This window comes from Genypterus blacodes, unplaced genomic scaffold, assembly GCF_046128005.1.
Source record: "Genypterus blacodes isolate CSIRO-AG114 ecotype Tasmania unplaced genomic scaffold, CSIRO-AGI_Gbla_v1 ptg000023l_1, whole genome shotgun sequence".
NCBI classification, from domain to species: domain Eukaryota; kingdom Metazoa; phylum Chordata; class Actinopteri; order Ophidiiformes; family Ophidiidae; genus Genypterus; species Genypterus blacodes.
In genome coordinates, this window is record NW_027466836.1 from 198,881 (window position 1) to 218,968 (window position 20,088).

At 45.2% G+C, this 20,088-nt stretch overlaps 3 protein-coding genes across 5 annotated transcripts in view; all 3 read left to right on the top strand.

Moving 5' to 3' along the window:
* Positions 1-2,971: 2,971 nt before the first annotated feature.
* Positions 2,972-5,466, top strand: pus1 (pseudouridine synthase 1). The gene is made up of 6 exons (XM_076143314.1): positions 2,972-3,296; positions 3,763-3,989; positions 4,086-4,223; positions 4,312-4,414; positions 4,512-5,212; positions 5,295-5,466. The coding sequence occupies exons 1-6, from the start codon at positions 3,233-3,235 to the stop codon at positions 5,325-5,327; spliced, it is 1,266 nt and encodes a 421-aa protein (XP_075999429.1). The 5' UTR covers positions 2,972-3,232; the 3' UTR covers positions 5,328-5,466.
* A 674-nt stretch (positions 5,467-6,140) lies between these two features.
* Positions 6,141-10,408, top strand: noc4l (nucleolar complex associated 4 homolog). The gene is made up of 15 exons (XM_076143353.1): positions 6,141-6,311; positions 6,423-6,543; positions 6,823-6,929; positions 7,009-7,116; positions 7,204-7,353; positions 7,437-7,539; positions 7,635-7,669; positions 7,762-7,812; positions 7,902-8,013; positions 8,460-8,520; positions 8,686-8,796; positions 8,916-9,079; positions 9,689-9,771; positions 9,883-9,996; positions 10,173-10,408. The coding sequence occupies exons 1-15, from the start codon at positions 6,159-6,161 to the stop codon at positions 10,290-10,292; spliced, it is 1,593 nt and encodes a 530-aa protein (XP_075999468.1). The 5' UTR covers positions 6,141-6,158; the 3' UTR covers positions 10,293-10,408.
* A 2,081-nt stretch (positions 10,409-12,489) lies between these two features.
* LOC142992823 (RIMS-binding protein 2-like) overlaps positions 12,490-20,088 on the top strand; it is a 41,086-nt gene continuing 33,487 nt past the window's right edge. For 2 of the 3 annotated variants that reach the window (XM_076143334.1, XM_076143336.1), the window contains exons 1-3: positions 13,047-13,155; positions 13,302-13,442; positions 17,672-17,815. In XM_076143334.1, the coding sequence (XP_075999449.1) occupies positions 13,302-13,442; positions 17,672-17,815 (285 nt within the window). In that variant the 5' untranslated portion in view covers positions 13,047-13,155. Of the gene's footprint in view, positions 12,563-13,046; positions 13,156-13,301; positions 13,443-17,671; positions 17,816-20,088 lie in introns of those variants that run through there. The other variant, XM_076143335.1, reaches the window with a different exon arrangement.

Consider the following 20,088-nt stretch of genomic DNA (forward strand, 5'->3'; position numbering starts at 1 on the left):
TGGTTTGGCAGAGGCAGAGAGTTAAATGGCCGAACATCCACCTGCACTGAGATTCTCTTTTTCCTATAATTCAATTGAGCAAAAGTCTCTTTTTGCTATTTCTCCTTCCATTTTTCATAGTTGGCAATGAGTTGTAGTTTGTTCTATTTCAACTATGCGCATGACTCATCCGGCAGATTAACAGCTGGGGCTTTCTTTGTTGACGCCGAGGACATCTTGAAATAAATAATTTTTATTTCAGAAAGATTCACTGGGACAGAGGCGGCAGGTTTCAGCAGCTCGGATCTGGACTCTGCTCACACTACGTTAGAGTGCAGCTGAGTGCAAAGAGGCTTGGATTTGTCTTGACAGCTTGTTTAGTGGTTCGCTCCGGAGCCGCATCGCTCATCCCAGTTTTGGAGCAGGGAGAGTCACCCTGGTTGTTCCCTGTTTAAATAAAATATCCAATAAATCCTAAATTATATAGTTTGTGATGTTTATGTGTATCCTCACTCTTTGCTGCCGGGATGCCAGGATGGGGTGTGTGACTGCAGGGTTGTGTGACTGTTTCGGTAGGTGATTTGGCACCTGGGTAGGTTTTATTTTCTTATTTCTTTCTTTTCCTTTCTTCTCTTTTTCCATTTGTCGCAGCTTGTTGTGCCCATTGATTAGTTCTGTTGCTGTTGCTGTGCCCCCTCCCCCTCCCCCTCCCTGGGTGGGGGAAGGTGCCTTGTGTTGTTTATGACTGCATTCCCTTTTTTTGTATCTATGTCAGGCTGACAGCAGTAAACCACCTGGTTCACTCTGATGTCATCATAACTGTCTCTTTCTCGCCATTGCTTTGTTTCCTTTTCCACCCATTCTCATGAGTGTAACATATTGTTAATATCATTATTGTTATTCTCTCTCTCTATATAAGAACACTCACCTTTTATCTGCTAGTTTATAAGACACAAGCACCTTCATCAGCATTAATGGTGATTAACTTCAGAGAAACCACTTTTGCATGAGTCATGTTTGTTTTCCTTTAATATGGTTCCCTCTGGCATGTCTGTAGGGCAACACATTATATAAATTAAAGGGTTTTGATGTGGAAGAACCGGGATGTCCCGCTGCCTTTACATCTCAGACAGTCAGTACAGCTCACAAGCTGAAGAAGGAAAGTCTTGCTGTCCTGACCAATTTATATAAAGCTCTTTAATGTTGAGCTGTAACAGAAGGAGGATTGTAACGGTTCTGCTGGGACGCACACAAACAGAGAAATGGATAGGAAGGATATTTCAACTAGAGCTTTCAATTACTAAGCACAGGCTGGCTGTCATAACTGGACAAACAATTCATGCCTTTAGGGGACAGACAAATAACACCTTTGTTCTTAGACTTGTGACAAGTGACAGAAATGTTAATGGGAATGAGCTGCCCCCATCATCAGATCCTGCTCACCCTTGATGAAGACGATACTGAATGTATGGAGGAAGTATTAACATACGTGTAGGAAAACTAATAATTGAGCCTTATGCATACTATCAAACAATATCTTAAAATGTCCTGCAGCAATAATGTTTCATATCCAGAAACACCAGCATCATAACCTTTGGAGTAAGCTCATTAGCATTCCTTTAGAAAATGAGCACATGCCTCGTGTGATATGAGATCGGGGGCACTTCTCCCATAGTATGTCTATGTTTGGCACTGGGTTTGCAGCAGAGATCTAGTTGATCACCTTATAAGGTGGTATGAAAATGTGGAAGAATGAATTCTGAGACCATCACAGGATGAGAAGTTTAAAGGTTTGGTCTCCTGGAAACCAGTATCTCTCCTTGTTGTGGTGTCCTTCAACAAGACATATGAATGCATTTTTGCATTCAGAGCTTAATCTCAACGCCACTGTGCTCTGACTTTGGTGCCATTACGTCTATGTACACAGCAGATACAGCAGTGTTTATGTCTCACACAACCTTGTGAGCTGTGTGATGACTGGATGGTATAAATGACTTTTGTAGTTTATATTACATGGTGTTCAATGACAATGGGAAGCTGATCTGTGTGCCCTGTGTCTATAAGTGCCCGAATCGGCATTATTGCTCTTGCTTTTCTCCTTAATTGCAATTGATTCAGACACAATCGGAACTATTTGGATTTGAGTGAGACGATGGAAGACCTCAATAAACACGTTGGCAGGCAGTCCATTAAAGAGGGATTTAGTATGAACTCACATTATACAGTTGACTCATACAGGCGTTTGTTGTCCTATTTGAACTTGTCTTATGATCTCTTCTGTTCTATTTGCTATGAAGACAAAAGCCAGAGAACATCAAACAAAATGAGTGATGGCTAAGGTGATACCTGAAACTGTGTTCATGTTTCAGTCATGAACCATTTTCTCTTGAATAAATAATCACACTGTGCCTGCTGTTCATGCTACAACTTGCATGCTGTTCTTAAATGTGTAAAGAAATGTGAAGGGAAGCTGGATAACTCCTGCACTCTAGTGGACAGAAAGGACATTACAAGTAGATCATTACATCTTCTAAGTAAACTGCGTGTAGGTTGAAAGCTGCATTCTGCAAATATATATTTCATATTAATCTCCCCTGTTCAGAGTGAATTATGTGATAATATGACTTCAAGTATTTTTCTCAGTTCTGTTACCAAAACCCAACTAATTCCTTTGTTTTCCAAAAAGTTCCTAGGCAAGTACTACTTTTTCTCAAAAAGCATTGTTGTGTATTAGGACAATAGGACTGATCGACAACACTCAACACTCAAATACTCTGGATTTCTCATGAAAAATATTTTATTTAATGTATAGATGGGATATGGAGTTACACAACAACAACAAAAAAGTGCTGAAGAATTCAATCATCTTCATCCACAGTAAATATGGGTTTTGTAGAGCGGGGTCAGGTAACAAATACAGTTTTTCTAGTTTATTTTCGAAATGACGTAGCCGGAAAACCGACGAGGGAAGTCGCGCGATATTTCCGTCCCGGGGTCAGAGTTGACTCCGGCCATGTGTTTGTAACGTTTCTGCTACACAACAGTTTGACAACTAGCGCCCGTTTATTAATAACGCATTTATGAATATTAAACCTTGTTACCGAACGCGTTGTATATTGTTTTCTTTAATGTACAGATCGGCCAGTTTAAACATCGCGTGATCTGCTCCAACTTCAGCTTCACCGCCCCGGAGGAGAAGCAGCGGTTTGCGTGTTTTAATGCCGCGGATCCTCTCGTGATGGTTTAACGAGAGATGGTGAGAGTCAGAACAGTGCTGAGCGCCTTAGCGACACACACACGGACTCTACAGAGACACGGTAAGGAGACTGCAACAACACACACCTCAGTCTGCGGGCTGCACAGATTCACACAGCCTGGATGTATGACTTAGGACACCATGGACCTTTTTATGAATGTAAAGTGACAAACACGAGCCATTTACAAACATAAAGTACATTGGTTGCCACTTTCAAAGGGTCTTGTTGTTATTATAGTTAATCAATGGCAAAGTGACGCTTGTGTGCAATAGTAAACCCAGAATAAGGGCTGACAGGCTTCAGGCTTTCAGTCTCAGTCCCAACCAACAGTTGGTTTGAATGATTCACATCCTCATAAAGGAGGAGCTCGTCAGAGACATGGGTCCTATCAGGGTCATGTTTGATGTATTACATGTAACAACACCTACTGGAGCTCATTGTTGACAAACTGTGATCACCCTCAAAGTTGATAATAAGTTGTGACAGAAATAGATTGTGATGTTCTGGCGCTCTCTTCTCTTCACAGGTGGCCTTTGGAAGTCCCTTTGCACGATGAGCACCGAATCCACAGAGACGCAGACGGCCAAGCTGCCGAAAAGAGTGAAGGAAGAGAACGAAGACGCTACAGAGACCGTGCAGGCTCCAAAGAGAATCAAATCAGAGGGAGAACAGGACAAAGATGAAAGGAAGTATCCCAAAAAGAAGGTGGTCCTTCTCATGGCTTACTCTGGAAAGGGATACTACGGCATGCAGGTGAAGGCCGTCGCTCTTTAGAAGCTGCTCTGTCAATCTGTTGTCTGGCCAAATGAAACTCTATTCACTGTTTTCTGTGTTTTTTTTCTGTTTTAGAGAAATCCTGGTACCGCTCAGTTTCGGACCATTGAAGATGAGCTGGTCACGGCTCTGATCAAGTCCGGTTGTATCCCTGAAAACCACGGCGATGAGATGAAGAAGATGTCATTCCAAAGATGTGCCAGGACAGATAAGGTGAGCTTGCATCGAGCACAATAAGAGTTCAGTCTGTGTATCTGTGTATTGTCACATTTGTCCTGACTTCTGATGGCTTCTTGTTCAGGGCGTGTCTGCAGCCGGCCAGGTGGTGTCTCTAAAGCTGTGGTTGATCGATGACATCATTGAGAAAATGAACGAGCATCTTCCGCCACAGATCAAAGTGCTCGGTGAGACGTTTGTTGCGGTTTTGTTGTAGTCAATTGTAACACGCAGGTTATCAGACTCGGGTGTGTGTGAACGGAATCAATGCTCCTCTTCCTGCAGGTCTGAAACGGGTGACGCAGGGTTTCAACTCCAAAAACAACTGTGACGCTCGCACGTACTCCTACATGCTGCCGACTGTGGCCTTTGCCCCAAAGGACTATGACAATGACCAGACAGCAGCCTTTCGCCTGGAGCCAGAGACACTTAAGAAGGTGAACCACCTGTTTGCGCTGTACAAAGGCACCCATAACTTCCACAACTTCACCTCTCAGAAGGCTGCAAAGGACCCCAGCGCCCGCCGCTACATCATCGAGATGTCTTGCGGAGAGCCGTTCATCCGCGGCGGCACAGAGTTTGCCGAGATCACGGTACGAGGCCAGAGCTTCATGATGCACCAGATCCGTAAGATGATCGGCCTGGTGATCGCCGTGGTCAAGGGCTACGCCAAGGACGCGGTGATGGAGCGGAGCTGGGGACAGGAAAAGGTGGACGTGCCCAAAGCTCCCGGGCTGGGCCTGGTGTTGGAGAGGGTCCACTTTGAGAAGTACAACAAACGCTTCGGAGGGGACGGCCTGCACGAGTGCTTGGACTGGGAAAAAGAGGAGGAGGCCATCCAGGCCTTCAAGGAGGCCTACATCTACCCCAGCATTGTGGAGACGGAGCGTCAGGAAGGTTCTATGGTCAGCTGGATGTCCAGCCTCCCTATCCACGATTTTGAGGCTACGGCTTCGGGAACGCAGGAAAATAAGGACCAAAAACAGGTTCGCTCTGAGTGACACAGTGCATTTGAAACCATTGTGTTGCATTTATTCTTCTGACCTATTTCCCTCTTCTCCTTCTCAGGACAATGAAGAAGTTGGAAACCACTCTGATTAGGTCACCACGTCTTCTTCAAAAGACATTTCCCCATCCGAACTTCCTCTGAAGCTTCTTCTTTTTCACTTTGACATTATTTTATGTAATCCTCTAAGCCAAACTATTTTAGTGGGAGTCAATTTTGGTTCTTTTACACAAATGCTATTAAAAATACAAAACATGCTGATAAAAGCCTCTGTGTCATTGAATCATAATTGTGGATGCTGAACTTCAAAGGAGTGCATTTTCTGGTTTGGTTGTTGACTTGTGTATAAAGGGTTGCTGTATATTTGAACACAAATTACAGGTGAATACAGTTATGTCTTTGTTTGAGGATGGAAACAACAGCTAATATTTCCTGTATAAACAACAAAACTGAAGGGATAATAAGCTTAACAGGAATGTTGTCTTAAAACAAGAGTTGCAGATGGAGCATTATAACTACATTGCCGAACATAATCAATAATTCTCTGCCGATCTAATGAAGTATTGTAGAAAGGACCTGTAATTTACAGGCTGTCGATAATGTGGAGGATGGGACCGTCAAGCTATCATCCATCCACTAGGGGGCGGAATAACGGTTCACTGTGCTTACTGTGCTGAAGTAGTGGCGCGTTCAGGTGCAGTAGGGTTTGCTACAATCTCAATCCATAGCGTATTGTAGATGTTTGTTATGCCTATATTTTCCATCAAGTGTGTTGACATACAGTCGTGGAAACGAACAAATCATTAATTACAAGTTCGTGAATTAATAATGTTCAGAAAAGCGTCGTACTTACCACGAAGTTAAACGCGAATCTTCCGTAGCAATGAAAGTTCCGACGACACAGAAACGCAACATCAGTGCGAAGCATGGCGCCGGCCAAGAAGAGAAGCGCGTGTCCGGAGAAAACATCCGAAGAAAGTGGAAAAGTAGCCAAAATGGACCTGAAAAGCAAAGTAGAGAAGATATTAGAGAGCAGAAAACACGCCAATGACATATTCGACATCATAGAGTGTCTCCAGGTAACAATACTCGCACGAGTTCATCAGTGTTAGAGCTCCTAAACGTAAACACACGCTTATTAGCTTGATCGCCATTGATCTCTTTGTATCTTTCTTTATCCCCGCTTGCAGTCGGAGAAGCAGAAACATGTTGTCAGCGCGATTAATGCGTGTGGCGAACTGTTCTGTACCCTGCTGGAGAGAGGAGAGCTGTTTGTGGGGAAGCTGCCCGAGGAAGAGGAGGCGATGAGCGGTGAGTGAAGATCCACAACACAATGATACAAATGGATGTAAACAACGCCACTAAACCGCATGTTACACACCAGTACTGCGGTATTACTGATTCATAACTTCATTTATGTGTTTTAACTGTTAAATATGTTTTCGTTTCATCATATTCTAACCTAATGAATTAATTTCTACATGTATATTAGTATTAACCTAATTTTTAGTTGATATCTCTGGGTCTCACCTCTATATCACGTTCTTTGGGAATGTAAAACACGTCCCCTGTCTGTCTTTCTTGTCCCAGGAGGACACAGTGCCGAGGACAAGTATCGTATGTTCATGCGACACCGTTACAACAGCTGTGTGGAGATGCTGCTGGAGCACATGGACCACGAGCTCCATGAAGTCAAGGTGAGTCCACTGAACATCTGGATCAGCATCGCCCCTGTGACCATCAAACTGACAGATGTGTGTGTGTGTTCTCATGCAGGAAGGCGCCTTGTGCTGCCTGATGAAGTTTGCTGCGGGCGAAGGTCAGCACCCCCTGGAGGACCTGGACTGGAGTGAACACTACAGCTTCCCCCGGGAACTGATCCAGGTAGGGGGACGCCTCAGTACGAGATCAGGCACACATGTCTCCTTCCACGTCCGTCTCATTCCCACGTCTGTCTCATTCTGTGTCCAGGCCGTGGTGGACAAGCTGCTGTCCAAAACCACAGACGCCTCCCTGCTGATCTCCAGGTTCCAAGAGTTCCTGGAGATGGAGGATGTGCGTTATTACGTCATGAGCTCGGTTCGTGAGAACGTGTGTAAGGTGATGGACCGGAGCAGAGGGGTAAGAGAGGAGAAGAGAGTCTCTGCCCGTGTCGTCTCCTTTAAGGTTTGGTGCTTAACGTGCTGTTGAACGTCCCTCTGTAGGAAGTGTCTCCCACATTCCAGAGCAACGCCTTCACTCTAATGTCCAACATCAGCCTGCCCAGCAAAGAGGCAGAGCTCACCAACTTCATGGTCAAACAAGAAGGTCAGAAGAAGTTCAATCAATCTTTCCCGACAACTCTAGTCTCTTCCACTGTTTTCTTTCACTCATGCAATGAAACACACATTTCTCTTCTGCAGCTAAACACGAGGACTGGAAAGCAGCTAAACTGAATGTGAGTCACATCTTTAAGACGACGTGTTTCATATCTCTGCTGTGGAAACGCTCCTCCAACATTAAAGATGTCTTCTTTCCCTCTAATCGCAGGAACACAAGCGCGTCTTTGAAAGAATGTGGCTCGGCTTCCTGAAGTATAAGGTATCAACAAGGACAACCTGACAAACACACACACATGCCTCTGTGCGTTCTCTTCCTGCTTTTGACACAACTTTCTCCTCTTTCTGTAGTTGCCCAGCAACATGTACAAAAGGGTCTTGGTGATCCTCCATGACTCCATTTTGCCCCACATGAGCAAACCAACACTGATGATTGACTTCCTGACCGCCGCCTATGAAGTTGGTAAGCTGTGACACACACACACACACACACACACACACACACACACACACACACACACACACACCACGACGGTGCACAGAGAAGACAGAAAGGAATATGCAGATAGTTGACCAGCGTCCGTGTGTGTGTGTAGCAGCCAGGATTGTGAAAATAATCAGTCAGTTGTGTCACAATGTAAACAGAACAAGCTCTCTACAGTTCTGATGAATCTCTTGGCAGCAGGAGCACAGCTGAAGCTTATGCTATACTAAAATCACACACACACTCACACACACACACACACTTTCTGACTCAGACTAGTCTCCAGCTGCCGAATCCAGGTTATAAATCGGAGCAGATTCGCACAGCGTCTGCCTGGCTTAAGTTGTAAAACCAATGTCGACCATTTTTCACGTGTGTGTGTGTGTGTTTGTGTGTGTGTTTGCTTGCTGTCTCTGCCCGTACAGGCGGAGCCATCAGCCTGCTGGCTCTCAACGGGCTGTTTGTCCTCATACATCAACACAACCTGTGAGTATCTGGCATCACAAACAAAGTGACATCGGATCAAACAAAATGAGTTTGATGCCTGAACGTCTTTAACTCGCTGCATCTCGTCTTTAACGCTCTGCATCTCGTCTTTAACTCGCTACATCTCCTCTCTAACTCGCCGAATCTCGTCACTCTCGTGTGCAGAGATTATCCGGATTTCTACAAGAAGCTCTACAACCTGCTGGAGCCGTCGGTGTTCCATGTGAAGTACCGAGCGCGGTTCTTCCACCTGGCCAACATCTTCCTCAGTTCCAGGTGAAAATCATGGGAATACATTCACAGCTGATTGTAACACATTTGATCTGCTGGAGACAGGATTTGGATCAACTCCCCTCGCTTACCGTGTGTGTGTTTGTGGTTGTGTTCACCTACAGTCATTTGCCGGTGTACCTCGTGGCCGCCTTCGCCAAGCGTCTGGCCCGCCTGGCCCTCACCGCTCCGCCCGCCGCCCTCCTCGTCGTGCTGCCCTTCATCTACAACCTGATCCGCCGCCACCCGTCCTGCAGAGTCCTGATCCACAAGCCCAGCGCCGAGGACGGTGAGCGCTCGTCCTCGCTTGAGGTCGTAGGGTCGCGATTCGATTCAGAATTACTTTATGTACCTGGTTGAACTTTGCAGCGAGGTGACAAATGAGCAAAGTATCTGTTCTGAAATTAAAAGTACGCTGATTGTTTTGCAGGCTAAGTAATCGATGTCTTGGGAAATCATGAACAGGTTGTGTTGAGTTGATTTTGTGTAGTTTTAGTGATTTTAGACAGTAGGGGGAAATATTAATGGCACACTCTCCGTTTTTCAGTCGGGGCTATCAATCTTTCACCTCCGGCTCGTGTTGCCGGCGGCGACTTGTTTTTGTATTTGTCCGAATCGATTTGTGCTTTGTTTGTCTTCGGGGCGGCGCCGTAAACAAACAAGGCACGGGGGAGAGATCCTGTGTTTTGATTTGCCGTTCCTCCTTCTCTGCGGTGGCGAGCGTTTCCGTTACAGAAACCTTATATTGATATTGATCTGATAATCCTCTGATTGATCTCCTGTATCATATGATATTGTAGCAAAGTCCACGTTCTGCCTCGCCCGTTGGATGCATTTGTTTTAAAAAGGAACGTCGCTGATTCATACTTGCACCTCATTGTTTTGTTGACAATGACAGAGCCGTTAGAAGACCCGTATGTTATGGAGGAAGAGGATCCGGCTCAGTGCCACGCCTTGGAGAGCAGCCTGTGGGAAATCAAGGTTTGTATCAGGGCGACTTGTTTCAGCCCAAGGTTTCCTCACTGTCTGAGACACGACACACAACTACACTTAGAAATAACTTCTTCTTCTTCTTCTTCTTCATCCCCTCAGAGCCTGCAGAAGCACTTCCATCCAGATGTGGCCAAAGCCGCCATGGTCATCAACACGCCGCTGTCGGGACACGAGGACGACATCAGCGAGTTGCTGGAACTCACAGCGTATGAGGTGATTTGGCAGCGCAGCCATGAAAGATAAATAGGCGATAGATGTTAGCTGAACGTATGGAGGCGTCGGCTCCATTACGCAGTCAACCTTTCCGCGTCCTTCCCTGTTTTACGTCCGCCGCTATGAGATTTAGTGTCTGAGCGCCGTCCTGTCTCGTGTTCTTGTCCCCACCTCAGCTAATGGAGAGAGACCTGAAGCAGACTCAGAGCAAGGGCGTCCCGCTGGAGTTTGGAACCGCCACGCAGCTGCTGAGCGGAGGGGGAGGATTGCTCGCACGCCACTTCTGTCTGGGTTAGAGCGACGACGCAAGACTGGATCCACCGTGCTGGCTTGAGGGACCAGAAGATGAGAATGTGTATAAATGGCTTTCTGACGAACTGACCTGTGTTTGTGTTTGTATTAAAAGTGTTCAGACTGTGAAAGACGGACTATGTTTGATGTTTGGAGTGAGATAAGGCGAGGCAGAAGACCCTGATCAGTGGACTGGAGGGATCTGTTGGCTGCACAGAGGGTCATGGGGTCACAGATATAGGTGGAGTCTTGTGGGCTGCACATAATAACCCGTTTGCACCACAGGAAAGGCATGGAGCATCAAAGATGAGCAGAGTGTCCTTGTGACAGACTCTCTGTGGAGGCTGTGGACATGCAGGCAGTAGGTTTCCACTCATTTGCAGCTAATTGTTCCAGACTTCCACAGTTTACTCGTGGCTCGAGTCAAATCCCATCAAATCTGTCCATGTGGCAGGAGAGATCCGTGACGCGGCGTGTGGCGCTGCAGAATTCATCCAGCTGGCCCAGAAAACACTTAAACACTCCGCATGATGTCAACAAATGAATTGCTACACACTGCTGTGAGTTTGAGCCGGAGAGGACTGTTAGCTACGACTACACAGGAGGAAGAGCGCGACACAGCGTCGCAAGAAGCCCGAGGACAGTGCGGGGGAACAGGTGAAGCTGGTGGTGGCTCAGGTCTATGTAGGTGTGTGTCGGTAAGCCTCGTGACTCACACACACCACAAATACATGAATGTGACAGAAATAACTCACATTCTAATTCTTCTGCCACCAGCACGGCAATGGGCTCAAATCGTGTCTGTGTGTCTGTCTATTAAGATTCAGCCCATAAGTTATCACCAAGGAGACTTCAGATTGTTTTGCATGTGTGAGTGTGTGTGTCTCTTTGCTCTTTTTACATCTTCTGTCTGTATTCCATTCTCTTGCTTAGTGCCATATGGACACACAGCGGGCAGCGTTGGGTACACAAACGCCTTCTGAAACACAGCTGACTTCTGTTACAAAAGAGCAAATCACATCAGTGAAATGCACAAATGCCCTGGCTCACACACACAGGCATACACGGGCACACACACGCCCGGCAGAACCAGACCAGAGCCACGGAAACGCCATCATGTATCTGCAGAGGTGTGCAGAGAGACGAGGCTGCCACATTATGAGATAGATGCTTTACATGTCTCCTTACTGATGAAGATCACAGGCCAGACGCTCCGCTGACAAACAGACAAGGTGAGAAACTCAACCATCATCGCTGTTTTAGTTCAATTGATGAACTCTTAAAAAACATATATATATGTATATATACAATTTAGCCACAATTTGCTGCCAAAGCTGAGTTTCTTTCTGTCTTGCTTCTGTATATTTCTTTCCATTTTCTTTCTTTCTCTCTTTCAATCTTTCTTTCCATCTCTTTTCTCTCTTTCTCCTTTCTTTCTGTTGTCTGTCTGTCTTTCTTTCTTTCCTTCCTCCCCCTCTTTCTTTCTTCTGTTTATTTCTTTCTATTTTCTTTCTTTCTCTCTGTCAATCTTTCTTTCTCTCTTTCAACCTTTCTTTCTCTTTTCTTTCTTTCTACTGTCTGTCTGTCTGTCTGCCTGTCTGTCTCTTTCTACTGTCTGTCTGTCTGTCTCTTTCTTTCTTTCTTTCTTTCTTTCTTTCGTTCTTTCTTTCGTTCTTTCTTGTGACATTGAGGAGCTGTTGGCTGAGAATCAAGTGAGTATGAAGCAGCACTGACTGGCCGAGGTCAGCGTAGTAATGATGTCGTGTAATAAACTGCTGGTCCACACTGAGATGAAATATGTTCTGGTGTCGTGACGTTAATCTTAGTAATGCAGTTATTGATTAGGCTTAACATTGTGTACGTTAGAATGCAGAAGGAGTAAATGAGAAACTCCTTCCAGGCCTGGATGGTGACGTACACACACACACACACACACACACACACACACACACACACACACACACACACACACACACACACACACACACACACACACACACACACACACACAAACACACACACACACACACACAGCTCTGCTCTGTCACTGTATCTGTGTGTCTGCGGGGGTTTGGGTTTGGCAGTGCTGTGGGTTCACGCAGGGCTTGGCAGGTTCTGCGTAAACCTGCAGGACCCCTGGGCTCTGTTTGTGTTATTGTCCTGCCGTGTGTGTGTCTGTGTGTGTGTGTGTGTGTGTGTGTGTGTGTGTGTGTGTGTGTGTGTGTGTATCTTCCTCCTCCACAGTCCCCCTGCAAGGAAGTAGAAGCTGTCCAAGGTGAGTCAGCGCAAAGAAGCTGTTAAAGCATTTGGCAGAGGTGAGGAGGGATGAGGGAGCAGATTAACTACTACACAGTTTCTGTTTCTCTGTATGGAAACACAACAGCATGGAAACACAGCAGTATGGAAACACACCAGTCACCGGTCACCATGGGGCACTCAACTTAATCTCTAACAAAAAAATATACAAATACTATTTTTGTTACTTTTTGCTGTTTTGGAAAGCAGTTTGACTCATGATGTGTAAACGAAGGTACAAAAGTCCTGAAATACAAACATTAACTTTTTAACTTTCAGTGTGTTACTGTGTGTGTGTGTGTGTGTGTGTGTGTGTGTGTGTGTGTGAAACAGAGCAATGCCCGATAAAAGCCGAGGCCTGTCATTGGTCCCCTCCTCATTGTTTTGCAGTTAGTAATCCTCTATTATGTAACTCTCTCTCTCTTACTCTCTCACTCTCTCACTCTCTCACTCTCTCTCTCCTTCATACAGTATACATATCAATCCGAGTCAGAACCAGCAGACGCAGACTAACTAATGAGGCTGTAGGGCGCAGACATGTTACTGAATGTGAGCAGATGAAGGAATCTTACCGTAAGTGTCTTGCTTGAAGTATTGATGTATGTGAAGTTGTTTCCACTCTCTGGTATCGTTTAGTTGTGAACTTGTTCCTCTTGGTGGCAGCGTAACAACATTAAAGTGGACAACAATTGTAATCCGTGCCTCTGCGTGCTCCTCAGATGATCGTGCGAGATCATGCGTCGGGCGCTGACGTGGAGGAGCTGCTGCGGCGCTCTCAGATGGAGCTCCAGTGGATGCAGAGGCAGCTGGCCATGATCTCTGCCAGAAACATACACCACAACCTGCACACCAAGGCCAAGGTACTAAAGCACTTAGATGTAGCCATGTGTTCCTACTGAGAGGCAAACTTGATGGGGGGGGGTTGGCATAAATCTTAGTTTAGGATAAATGGGATTGCTGCTGCTGTACTTTCAGCTCCCTTGAGTCTTCAATCATCGTGTACTCTCTTGTTGAATGCTCAGTAATCACTAACAGAATAACCCAGTAGTGTGTTTACTTTAAACACTCCTCTTCTGTTACTTACTGGAAATAGGGACAAAACATTGTGACAAAGCCGCCTGATCACCTTAAATTACCATTCAACCTCGTCAGTTGCATTAATTGCTCTGCTCTGCTTAGTGATGCAGTTTCTTACCCTTTAGCATTAACACTGATTTATTCCTCATATAGATGGACGAGGCATTTCTGAATGACACTTTAATTTGCAGCTCAATTTACCATTAAGTCAGCCTGCATTAGTGTTCATGGACTGGAGTATTTACTGAGCAAAGCCAGATACAAATATGACCAGAAGGGGACACCATCATTCTGAGTATTCAATGTTTAAGTCTATCAAGTTAAGAAAGAGGCGTGGCCTTGACATGTTCCAGTGCTGTGACTTCATTTAGATGTTTAATGACATTTTGCCTTCATCTATTTTCATAATCATGCAGTGGGTTTTTATTTCCCCGACCACGGTCTCACAGGACTTCATGTCACGCCTAGACTCATATTCACCCTGAGTCCTATAGGACTCTATAGTAAGGATGGGAGCAGACAGTGAACAAGTGTTGCTAAGCAACAGAGTGGAACTGAGTGTACATGCTGCACTCTCGTCTCAGGCGCCTGTAGTGTCTCTTTCCTCTCTGTCCTGCGCTCCAGTGTTGAGCACAGAGCAGCTCTGGATCAGGATCACGTGAGGGCTCGCTGCTGCTGCTGCTGCTGCTGCTGATGCTGATGCTGATGCTGATGTAACCTGGCCACAACCGGTGCTCTGATTTAATTTGAGCCCTCTGATCTGGGATTTAAAGAGGTGAAGAGAGCAAGGGGATGCTAGTGTGCCGGGTCTGTCCACGAGCTCGTCAGCTTAGATTTGATGTGACGCCAGAGGAAAGTTACAGTCACTGAGGCTCAGGAGAAGCACCCACACACACACGTATGTGATTTTAAGGCATTTCTGGCTCTGTGAAAGTGTTCAATCAAGATGTATACATGAATGTGGGACGGAGAGATATCTGTGTGGTTGTTTCCGTTGGTGATAACAGTGTAGGATGACACATTGCTGTTAGATGATTAGATTGTGTTTGTTTGGAGACAGATGGACGCTCTGCTCTGATCCTCTCTGCTCTCATAGGAAGGAAAAGTAGCTCATCTGTGATGCAATGATTCACACATCACTGCTCAGCACAATTGCACAAAGAAAGCTGACATGCGTGTGTGTGTGTGTGTGTGTGTGTGTGTGTGTGTGTGTGTGTGTGTGTGTAGCTTTTTGGTCAGGTGGACGGGGTGTTGACATGTGCACACTTAGCAGCAGGGGGAGGGGGGAAGGAGCAGAGAGCGCGAGAGAAAACGTGAACACGCCGATGGGATTGAGGGAGAGAGAGAGAGAGAGAGAGTAAGTGTGAGTGTGTGTGTGTGTGTGAGTGACATGAATCTACTCTGCTCTCACTGTCAGGGTGAGAGCTCCAGCTGCATACAGACTAGGAGGGCTATTAAGACTGCAGCTCACAGCATATGCAAACACACACCCAGACACACACCCATCCATTGATATATATCTCCTTGCGCGCACACACACACACACACACACACACACACACACACACACACACACACACACACACACACACACACACACACACACACACACACACACACACACACACACGGATGCGTCACCTCTTTTTCCACTGCCAGCTTGTGAAAGGGAAAAGAGTAATTTTGGGACAAATCTGGTGCTGCCTGCAAGGTAGGGAAGCTGTCATAACGGACGTCACTACAGACACACACTGCATAGAAATGAGCCACGGCAGCAACACACTCCCATTGAGAGTAGCTTCTGTGTGTTATAACCCATTGTTACACACATAAGATAGCATACAGTGTGTTCCTCTGATGTGAGCAGAGAGTGAGTCAGTGTGGAGGATCATCACTGTCAGGACAGAGCAGGCGGCCGTAGCCGGACAGGAAGGAGGAGAAGATTCATATATCTCTCCAATTTTCAGCTAAGAAATCTTTGTAATTGTGGGCCAGTATCTTCCATGTTGGTTCCCCGTGTCTGACCACAGCGAGCAGCGTTCATGCAGGTGGTTCATTTACACACCAGATGGCGTTATGGCAGTAAGTTACTCAATGATTCCTCCTTCAAAAAAAAACAACTCCCAAACCACCCCGGGTATCCTGGTGCCTCCCAGGCCATTTGACCCTCAGCCCTCCTGGCTGAGACCTGAACACCACACGACCCGTCCTCCTCCTCCTTCTCCTCCTTCTCCTCCTCCTCCTCTGTGCCCTTACACAGCACCCAGCGAGGCACAAGCCAATTCTTTCAAACGTGATGAACGCAGACGCTGCAATTTGCCACACGCTGAATCCCATTTGTAAGCTGTTATTTACAGCACGGCGGTGGGAAGAAGCAAATTTAGCATTAAAATGCTCACATAACATAATTACAAGCTGTAACATTTTAATAGCTGCCCACATGAGCTGCTTCGCTTAGTTTGTTTTTGTCGGGTTTTAATTTGTAATCTGACGTCCACATATGTACAGTCAACAGTGTCGTGTCATGGAAACTGTCAAGAGATACGTACGGTTATCTATAAGAGGAGATGAATTGGATTGTGGGTAAAATAAATGAACTGGAGTGAACCTAACATGTCTCACTTTAAAGTCTCTCTATACAATTAATTATATGTCCGGTCTGATGTATGCAAGAGTTAGAGAGGTTGAGTTAGAGGATATGGTCATCTCTAAGTTTTGGATTGCTTGAATGATCCACAGTCCCGGCTGGCACGTGGATCTGTGTGTGTTTGTTCTGGTGAGCGTTACCGTACGAGCGGCTGGTGCTGTAAATCAGCAGGTGGATCTGCCCGCCTTCTGGCTGTCTGACATTTTGTTTGGGAATTTTTGTTTTTGAGCAGAGTGATAGTCTGGCTCGCAGTGAGGCAGCTCTGAATGTGTGTGAGTGCGTGTGAGTGTGTGTGGGCTCCTTTGTATGCCGTACAAGATACCAAATGTTCGAATTCATATATTTTAAAAACCACACACACACACACACGCACACCATCTGTTGCCTTCAGGGGTTGGTTTATGTTTTTTAAGAGGATAGTTGTAAAAGTGTTTAATGAGTACGACGGCCATCTCACTCTTTTCTTATATTCCTTTTAAATGGAAATTGAAACGTGGCAGAGGGATGAAGAGGAGACAGCGGGACAGTGGAGTTTTCCTTTTATAGCCGCGGTGTCGTGTGGCTGTGCTGGATCTGAGTGTGCTGCACTAAAGACTAAACCCCATTTGGGATTGCAGCTTGTTGCAATCCAAAATGTTCCTCTTTTATGTGTTTATATGGCTGTGATCAGATTGGACCGCAGCATCGGATCCATTTCACTGCACAGAACACAAAGCAAAGTGTGTCCTTAAATATCAAATTGACTTATGAGAGGGAGGGAAAGCTGGAGGGCGTCTCTTCTCAAGAACACTCTACATCCATCTTATCTTAAATCAGCTTCCCCCTCACTTTGGCTCAGTAACTCTGATCCTGGCATTAGTAATTACGCCACTGAAACCCCTCTGTGTTTTCTAATTACTGATATTACAAATTAATGCCTGGCATGAAGGCACAACTAACTAAGCAGTGTGCAGAATCTGTCTGCAGCCCTCACAGAAGCTCCCACTCCGCTTAAATCAGATGCGTATCAGTTTCTCATGGAGGAACAAAGGATTAGAGGGAAAATTACGTTGTACTTCAAAGGCAATCTTACCCTATAGAAAGTAAACATTCAATGGGAAACGCTGATTGGAAAAAATCCTGCTGAGGCCGAGAACCTGTTGTAGTCTGGGTAATCCTTTTCCTGCCAGCGTGACCCCTTGGGATGCTCCAGTTCATCGCTGTAAGCAAGATTGACAGCACACCTCTGTCCTCCTCTCATCACTTATTTACTACTACTACCACTACTACTACTACTAATGGTGATAGATAACAAACACGGCGCCGTAATCTCGGTAAGAAAGGATAAACTCTTGCCCCCTCCTCTCAATTTTGTTCCTCTCGCAGTCGAGGTATGAGATTTCATCCCTGCAAGCCGCAGGCCACTCGGTCAACAATGTGAGCCGATTTCGCCTGCTGGAGGAGAGAAACCGAACGCTGAAAGTGGAGGTGGCCACCCTTCGCCAAGAGAAGCAACAATACAGGAAACTGGTAAGCTTTTTTTATTTGGCCTCCATCTCTCTCCCTATCACATCTGATGTTTGTCTCACACTCTTTCTCTTTCTGCCTGAGAAAACCAGATTAAATGGCATCTCTGCAAAGCAACACAATAAATGAATTTTTACACACACAAGAATACATTCATAAAGGTGTGTGATCGTGGTTCCTGTGCATGTAGAGCGTATAAAGGAAGATGCACTTCAGCGGCGTCCCTGATGTTGCTTTTATTCTTCAAGGACGTAGCTAAGCTGTGCATAGGAGGGTGGCTTGCATGGTGTTATGCACATATGCTCCCTATTGGTCTTGCTTATGCAGACATGTGCGACGTGCTGTAAAATAGATAAGGAGGGGTGTTTGATTTAGAGTGTGAGTGTGTGTGTGTGTGTGTGTGTGGTGTGCTATTGTGCGCAGCGGCGTGCACACAGTATGTGTATGCAAGTGTTTGTGTGTTTAGCCGAGTTGAATCTGTCCTTTGGAGGCCCTCCCCCAGGTGGTCTCGGATGGCAAGGCGTGTGAGCCGTCGTCTTGGCAACAAGCCCATTTGCAAGAGTGTAGACAGACTGGCAGAGGGGAACTGACAGAGCATAATGGCTGCTGCTGTTACCAGCCTTAGTGGCTCGGAATTAGTTTCAGTAAAAGAGCCTGAATGCTTCAAACTGCACTTAAAAGGCAAGGGCTCTTTTTTACTCTACAATAGAATAATAGAGCTCATTATAGAGGGACACAGAGCATTTAGTAGGGGTTTTCACTCCACTGTCGATTTATGTACAGAAAGTCATCAGCCCTTAATTTCTATCTATTCTTTACATTTGTAAATGAATGATAGAATACTATCCTATTAAAAACTATGACATTTAGTTAATATAGAGTTAGAACAGCTTAGAGAAGACAAAGATCCAAAGAGTTATTTTGCAGAAACAGATGTGATGAACTGATGAGAATGCGGAAAAAGTGAGACAGTCCTCCTGTCAAAATGAACTTATAATGAAAGGCTTTGAGCTTGTTTCAGAAAATAAATGACTTAAAAAACTACCTTAAGCCTTCCTGAATAGTTAACACCACCAACTCACAGGAAATGACCACAATTTAGTAAAACGTCAATAAAATGTGATCCATTCTGCCTAGATGGCTGAGATTTGGTACAGATGTAGACAGCAGCATTGTGAACAGAACATGTATTGGCTCCAGGAAAATCTATGAATGCTATGGAAAGTTATTGATATAAAACTACAAAATGTTTATGTTCGTTTATTGAAAAATGGTGGATTTTTTTTAAAGTATTTTCATTTACAATGCTATTTTTGTTTCTTTCAACACATGGAATCTCATGGTGAAGATGTCTAGAATAATTGTGAGCTTTGTTGTGTTTCTGTGATGTGTTTATAAAGAGTTATAAGCATAAATAACAAGCAAAATATACAGGCCAGCTTTAACAGTGCGCTTTAAGGGGTTTTAACATTTAACATATAACATTTCCCAGCTTTATATTGCCCAGGAGCTGCAGGAGCTGCAGGAGCTGCAGGAGCTGCTGGAGCTGCTGACCACTTTCCCTTTGGTGGAATAGCTGACACATCACTTTCTCAGTTTTTTAGCTTTACATTTTGTTCCATTTTTATTACTAAATGTACCGTACTTGCACTTTTCTGTTGGAAGCGCAATCTATGGGCGTCTTCACAGCCAATAGCTTGTTGACACTCGCCTTTATCATCTGCCCTGTTGTGTGTCATCAGCTAACAGAGTCAGCAGCGTTACACATCATTTTCAATCCAGTGTGTGAGTGTGTGTGTATGTGAGGAAAAAATGTGTGCTGTAAACTCAATTTTGAGATTTGGTGTGTTTGTGTAGTTTTATATAGTGTGAGTTGGAGGGAATCCACAGGTCATTGTGTCTTAGATGAAGACACAAACAACCAATAACACAGAATAGTAATCTTATAATCATATTAACTCCTGATATGATGTCAGAATGCAATGTGACACCTTTATATTTATTCATTATTTGTGGTTCAAATAGATGCGTTAACCTCCTGAGCCTCATTCGTCACGGCACTATCCAATAACGCTTCTCCATCTTTACTGCACGTGTGCACACACAGTCCAGCTATTTATAGATTTAGTTGAATATATCAGCCGCCATGACTTTGCTCGTGTGTTGTCGTTTTTGTTTTGACAATCTGTAAGCTCAGCACGCAGTCGACCCAACAATCACATTCTGCCTGAGTGTGCATACAGTCTCATTCGGTGTGGTGGAATACATGAAGTGCA

Coding starts and splice junctions, on each gene's coding strand:
- pus1 (XM_076143314.1), top strand. CDS start 3,233: ATGGTGAGAGTCAGAACAGTGCTGAGCGCCTTAGCGACACACACACGG. Junction 3,297..3,762: donor ACGGACTCTACAGAGACACG/GTAAGGAGACTG, acceptor TTCTCTTCACAG/GTGGCCTTTGGAAGTCCCTT. Junction 5,213..5,294: donor AAAATAAGGACCAAAAACAG/GTTCGCTCTGAG, acceptor TCTCCTTCTCAG/GACAATGAAGAAGTTGGAAA.
- noc4l (XM_076143353.1), top strand. CDS start 6,159: ATGGCGCCGGCCAAGAAGAGAAGCGCGTGTCCGGAGAAAACATCCGAA. Junction 6,312..6,422: donor ACATCATAGAGTGTCTCCAG/GTAACAATACTC, acceptor CCCCGCTTGCAG/TCGGAGAAGCAGAAACATGT. Junction 6,544..6,822: donor GGAAGAGGAGGCGATGAGCG/GTGAGTGAAGAT, acceptor TTCTTGTCCCAG/GAGGACACAGTGCCGAGGAC.